Below are 6,345 nucleotides of genomic sequence, written 5' to 3' on the forward strand. Positions count from 1 at the left end.
GCGCAGGAACGCCGGAGGTGCGCAGGAACGCCGGAGGTGCGCAGGAACGCCGGAGGTGCGCAGGAACGCCGGAGGAGCGCAGGAACGCCGGAGGAGCGCAGGAACGCCGGAGGAGCGCAGGAACGCCGGAGGAGCGCAGGAACGCCGGAGGAGCGCAGGAACGCCGGAGGAGCGCAGGAACGCCGGAGGAGCGCAGGAACGCCGGAGGAGCGCAGGAACGCCGGAGGAGCGCAGGAACGCCGGAGGAGCGCAGGAACGCCAGAGGAGCGCAGGAACGCCAGAGGAGCGCAGGAACGCCAGAGGAGCGCAGGAACGCCAGAGGAGCGCAAGAACGCAGATAAGTGAAATTTGCTCACACCACATATTGCAAGGATCAGTATCGGAGCCATGTCACTCGGGTGTTTCCCAGCACCGCCCCCTTTCTTGCCTGCACCCGGTGACCCGGCTGTGCCTTGGCAACAGTGGAAACGCGTATTCCTGAATTTCCTGGAGGCCATTGGCGGCGATGAACTGAAGCCGAAGCGTTGCAAGGCAATTCTGCTAAACTCGCTCGGGGTTGAAGGCCAGCGAATATTCTACAGCATCCTTGCACAAGGAGCAGACGTGACTGCGGACGCCAAGGCCGAGGACAAGAGGGACAAGGAGGAAGAGGCGGACCAGTTCAAGGACGCGCTTGCTGCACTGGATACGCATTTCGCGAGCGCTACGAATGATTTGGTGGAGCGGCGCCGGTTTCGCCAAAGACAACTGCCTGGTGAGACATTTCAAGCATTTACAAACAGTCTTCGGAACCTTGCGTCTACTTGCAGTTTTGGCAGTGCTACCGATAGCATGATTCGAGACCAATTACTGGAAGGCACTTCGTCACGAACAACACGTGAACGCATGCTTTATGAAGGGTCTTCGCTTACATTGCAGCGTGCTGTTGACATCGGGAAGCAAATTGAGCAAACACAACAAGAGCTCGGGGAATTCGCGCATAGCACTGTGAACAAGATTCAAGATGTGCGAAAAAGGTCAGACGCTGAGCAAGGAAGTTGCTACAGGTGCGGCTCGTCATCGCATATGGCTAACTCGACTGCATGTCACGCGAGGAACAAGCGTTGCCACTCTTGTGGAAAAATTGGTCACTTTTCAAGCATGTGCAAATCGAAGAAAAAGAAATATGCCGTTTGAAAGCCCGAGAAGGCCAACGCCGTCACGGTACTTCAAATCGGTGACCGTAATGCGTCGTCGAAAGATATTCGAGCCAACATTTCTATCGGGAAGATAAGATTGTCGTTGATTGTCGACACAGGCGCTACGGTTTCTTTGCTCAGTGAAGAGCACTACCACAAATATCTAGCCGACACGTACTCATTACGACCGCCGACTGCCAATTTGTGCAACTATTCCGGAATACAAATCAAGTTAAGCGGTTGCTTTCTTGCTGACGTATCTTACAAGGGAAACAGAGCCAGTGTGCTTTTTCATGTCACAACCAAGGGCACTTCGCTGCTGGGGCTTGATGCCGTTCGGAGCCTGGGAATCACTATCAACGGCTCAACCTTGAATTGCTGCCAGGTGACATGACCTGATTCACTGCCTTCAGAATTTACGCACCAGTTTGCGCACTTGTTCACGGAACAGTTAGGGCATGTGAAAGGCTTTGTTCACCATGTTAACTGCCGTTCATCTGTGAAACCAGTCGTTGCGAAACTCCGACGCCTGCCGCTCACGCTACGGCAACAGGTATCGGTAGAGATACAACGCCTGCTGGCCGAAGATATAATTGAACCTGTCGACGCATCGGAGTGGATTTCACCGATCGTCGTCGTGAGGAAGAAGGACGGTTCAATTAGGTTGTGTGTGGACCTACGTGAAGTGAACAAGGCAGTAATTGCCGATGCTTTTCCTCTTCCGCATACAGAGGAATTACTTCATGAACTAGCTGGAGGAACGTGCTTCTCAAAGCTCGACTTAGCGTCGGCATATTACCAGCTAGAACTGACTCCGGAAAGTCGGGGACTAACCACCTTTATCACACACGAAGGATTGTTTCGTTTTAACAGAGTGTTTTGGCCTTGCATCTGCCCCTTCAGCCTTTCAGAGAATGATGCAGCATATTTTGAAAGATTGTAAAGGCGTACTTTGTTACATTGATGATGTGATTGTGTGGGGCAAGACACGTGAGGAGCACCACAAAAATCTACATCAGGTGCTAAAACGCATTGGTGATTCAGGTTTGAAGCTCAACCAGAAATGCTCATTTGCTGTTTCAGAACTATCCTTTTTAGGGCATACGGTGAGCTCAAAAGGGCTCACACCATTGCAGTCTAAGGTTGACGCTATTGTCAAAGTGCCTGCTCCTCACGATGTTGCCACTTTGAGGTCATTTTTGGGTCTCGCTGGTTACTATGCTCGGTTTGTGCCGCGATTTGCTGATCTCGTCGAGCCGCTTAGAAGGCTCCTGCGGTCTGGTCAACAGTTCACGTGGGATGATGAGGCTGAGCGTAGCTTCCAGCTTGTTAAGACAGCTTTGTCTTCAAGCCCAGTCATACAAATGTTTAACCCAGACCTTGATGTAATTGTTACGACAGATGCTTCTGATAAGGGTCTGGGAGCCGTTCTTCAGCAACGCGATGGTGACAGCGTACGCACGGTGGCCTTCGCATCACGTGCCCTGACTCCTGCTGAGCGGAAGTACTCCGCTGGGGAACGGGAGGCCCTTGCTTGTCTCTTCGCGTGCGAGAGCTGGCACGTCTACTTGTGGGGTAGAAAATTTTTGTTACGTACGGACCACCAGGCACTGGTGACGTTACTTTCAGCTGCCGGTACAGGACGCCGACCTTTGCGTATATCCAGATGGTCAGCTCGACTTTTGTATTATAACTTCGACATAGAGTACCAAAAGGGATCGCAAAATGTCGTGGCCGATGCGCTTTCACGCCTACCTCTTGACTGTGATTCGCAGCAGACGATGCAGGAAGAAATTGTGTCCGTTGTATCAGAGTGCCTAACAAAGGAACGGCTGCAGGTGGCCACTGCTGCAGACAGCACACTGCAACAGGTTGTTATGCACGTGGTACATGGTTGGGCGCCTAGAAAAGCTTTGCCAGCAGAAGTAATGCCGTACTTTAACGTGCGGGAAGAGCTTTCTTTCGTTGATGGCCTTTTGATGCGCGGCGAGCAGGTAGTTGTTCCGAGTGAATTAACCTCGCTCCTGGTTGGTTTTGCGCACGAAGGTCACCCAGGAATTGTGAGGACGAAGCAGAGACTACGTGATCTTTACTGGTGGCCGCGTTTGAATAAACAGGTAGAAGAAGGAATTCATTTTTGTCATATCTGCCAGGCCGCGGACAAGTCCGCTAAACCGTCCTTTGCACCGCTGCAGCCGGTGACGTTTACAGCGCTACCATGGCAGAAGTTAGCAATGGATATAGTGGGACCGATTGACTGGGCCCCTTCCAACTGTAGGTATATGATATCGCTGATCGATTATCATTCCAAGTGGCCTGAGGTTGCCTTTTGATCTACAGTAACGTCGCAGAGTGTGGTCGATTTTTTGCAGACTGTGTTCAGCCGAGAAGGCTATCCGGAAGAAATTGTCACAGATAATGGGCCTCAGTTTAGATCGCAAATGTTTGAAACATTCTTGAGAGAGAGGGGTAATGCGCATCGTTGTTCTTCTCTGTACTATCCACAGGGAAACGGCGCGATTGAACGTTTTAATCGCGTGCTGAAAGATTTCATGCAGGTTGCCCGATTGGAACAACGGCCCCTCCAGGCTGCTGTGGTTGACTATCTCGGCATATATAGGTCAACGCCGCATGCGACAACGGGTGTGTCGCCAGCTAAGTTGCTCCACGGGCGTCAGCCAAGGACAAGACTCAATACAGTGGGTTTGCCGACAAGAGAGGGTGTCCATGCCGGTTCGAATGTTCCTGCTAGGGTTAAGGCGAAGCAGATGTATGCAAAACAGTATACGGACAGGAGGTGAGGTGCGAAAAGACCAGCCTTTAGAGTAGGGGACTTCGTTCGTGTACGCAAGCCAGCAGGCGGTGGGAAAGCGTCGGTAAATTACATGGGACCTTTCAAGATTGTCGGCAGAAAAGGCAAAAATAGCTTTTTGATGAGCGACGGTCGTTGCTGGAACACGTCTAAACTAGTTCGGGTTCCCTGCAATCAATCGCAGACAATAGAACAATGGGCATGGGAATTGCCTCATCACTACTCGGGTACCGCTGGGCCTGAAAGCCGCGCAGGCGCTGAACAGGGTGAATTGTTGCGATTGCCGGAAACAAGGGCTGAAGTTACTGAAGAAGTGGTTGCTCCTTTAGAGGATTCGGTGGAGCAACCTTTGCGTCGAAGCACTAGGGTACGCCGACCTGTAGAAAGATTTGGGTTTTCTTTACCTGAACAATAAGTGTTTAGTTCGTGTTATTTTGGTTGTTGCAAATTACTATGTTGTATTTTCAAGCGGGAGGCGATGTTGTATTCTTTCTTGTTTCAGTTTCGTTTCTTTCAGTGTACATATCGTCATCGCCATTCAATATGATTTCCTATATAAGTGGCTTCACTGTGACGAATAAAAGAGAGTGTTTCTGCATACTGCGCTTGCGTGGTCCGGTGTCATGCGTCTGGTCTGAACCAGACACCACACTCGCCATCATGAAGTTTGGTATGTTCCACGTCCTCGCAGTAATTACGGATTTCAGACACTAAATTACGTCTTACCTACGTTGCATAATCAATTTCGCCTACCCAGCTCTTCCGTTCGTTTACCTTCGAACCAACAGATGAAAACTTTATTTTTATAATATTTGCTAGCCTTGCCTTTGCGATGCCTTGATTTCTCTTTGTGTTGGAATGTGTTTGCTTTCAAATGCCTTTTCTTTTTGTATGTCATGTAAGATATATTATGTTGATTGCTTTTCCGGTTGCGTATAAACCGTACATTCTTATTTTTTCGATTTCTTTTTTATGTTCAAATTGTGAATTAAGTGCTTTGTATGTTTGTTTGTATGTATGCTTTACACGCTTTCATTATCCCTGCCGCCGATGTAGTTTGGGGGAAGGGAACGCTGTCAAGCCGCAATATTGCGGCTTTTTTTCCCTCCTCCTCAGCCATGTGATTTTCTTTACATGTCTGGAATAAAGTTGACTTGACTCGTCAGGAGTGCTTCGTAAAGCCTGATCATTCAAGGAGGGTGATTTTCCAATTGCTCACTTGTGATTCTACGGAGCACTTTGAAACGCCAAGATAATGGTGCCACAGTCGAGTCCACAGCCCGTGGCCACTGTAGACTGTAGTCAATAATAATACCCAAAAAGCGTATGTGAGTGTATTGACAAATTCAAAAGTTACTGAGTCGGGCATAGCGTGTTCCTGCACCTGGAAAGTTGACTAAGCCAGATTTTTCCACTTAGAGAGACAATCCAGAACCTTGAAGGTAATTTTGAACTGAAAGCAGGGCCTGTTCAGCTATCAGAGCTAGCCGCTTGTTTTGGTATCCAGTAAACCAAAGAGAAATTTCGTCTGCATATTGTTACGGGACAGCGGGCCCGCGCAGAGGAAGGCACACAGGAACGCAGGAGACCCAGACACAACCGGCCGCGGCGATTCTCTCTCGTTCTCTCTGTTTCGCGCTCTCCCCTCGCGCTCGCCCCGCGCCTCTTCTTCATTCGTATAGCACAGCGCGCTCTTGGTCAGCGTAGGTCGTAGGCCGCAACATCTATGCCGTAACAATATATCGACATATAGACATACTTGCAATTTTCTTGAAGAGCAGCGGGAAGGACAGCCATTACAACATTAAAGAGCATTGGAGAAAGAGCACTTCCCTAAGGTACACCTCACGATACCACCCTTTCAGTGCTTGTGGTACCTCCTAACTGCACTCGAATTTTAAATTCAATCACGAAATAGTGAATTAATCGCGAAACATGGCACTGCACACCTATATTCTCCAAACTATGCAGTATAGAGGGTTTACAAAAGTAGGTCTGGCGACAGTGACAGGCACGCTGACCTCGCCTGACCCCGAAGTGGCGGCCATCTTTGGATCGCTTCGTCCGTCCGCTCCGTGTCCGGCCGTCAGTGCCCGCCGTTGTGTCCGTGCTTGTAACGTTGTCGCCAAGTGCACTGTGCGTGGAACGGATTTTCAATGTCAAGCGAAGTCCTTTCCTGGTCTAGGGACCTCTCTTTTGTCCCTGACGGTTTCTGCCAGCGACGGCTAGAGGCATATTTTGAGAGCCGAGGCGTGGTGTGATGCGTTATAGTGAAGTCTTTCCCCACATCTCTGCGTATTGCAATAATCCACTTCTTTCTCAAAGCCGGGTTGCTTGGGAAACCATGGAAGGAGA

At 50.0% G+C, this 6,345-nt stretch overlaps 1 protein-coding gene across 1 annotated transcript; it reads left to right on the forward strand.

Moving 5' to 3' along the window:
* Window positions 1-299: 299 nt before the first annotated feature.
* Window positions 300-5,100, forward strand: LOC149367626 (uncharacterized). The gene is made up of 2 exons (XM_089556447.1): window positions 300-754; window positions 1,486-5,100. The coding sequence occupies exons 1-2, from the start codon at window positions 388-390 to the stop codon at window positions 1,506-1,508; spliced, it is 390 nt and encodes a 129-aa protein (XP_089412573.1). The 5' UTR covers window positions 300-387; the 3' UTR covers window positions 1,509-5,100.
* Window positions 5,101-6,345: the final 1,245 nt, after the last annotated feature.

The sequence above is a fragment of the Amblyomma mixtum genome, chromosome 1 (assembly GCF_055824585.1).
Source record: "Amblyomma mixtum isolate Tamu chromosome 1, ASM5582458v1, whole genome shotgun sequence".
In the NCBI taxonomy this organism is placed as follows: domain Eukaryota; kingdom Metazoa; phylum Arthropoda; class Arachnida; order Ixodida; family Ixodidae; genus Amblyomma; species Amblyomma mixtum.

Excerpts from the sequence above, each read along its gene's own strand:
- LOC149367626 (XM_089556447.1), top strand. The coding sequence starts at position 388 with ATGTCACTCGGGTGTTTCCCAGCACCGCCCCCTTTCTTGCCTGCACCC. Across the intron at positions 755-1,485 it reads TCGCCAAAGACAACTGCCTG|GGCACTTCGCTGCTGGGGCT; the intron begins GTGAGACATTTC and ends GTCACAACCAAG.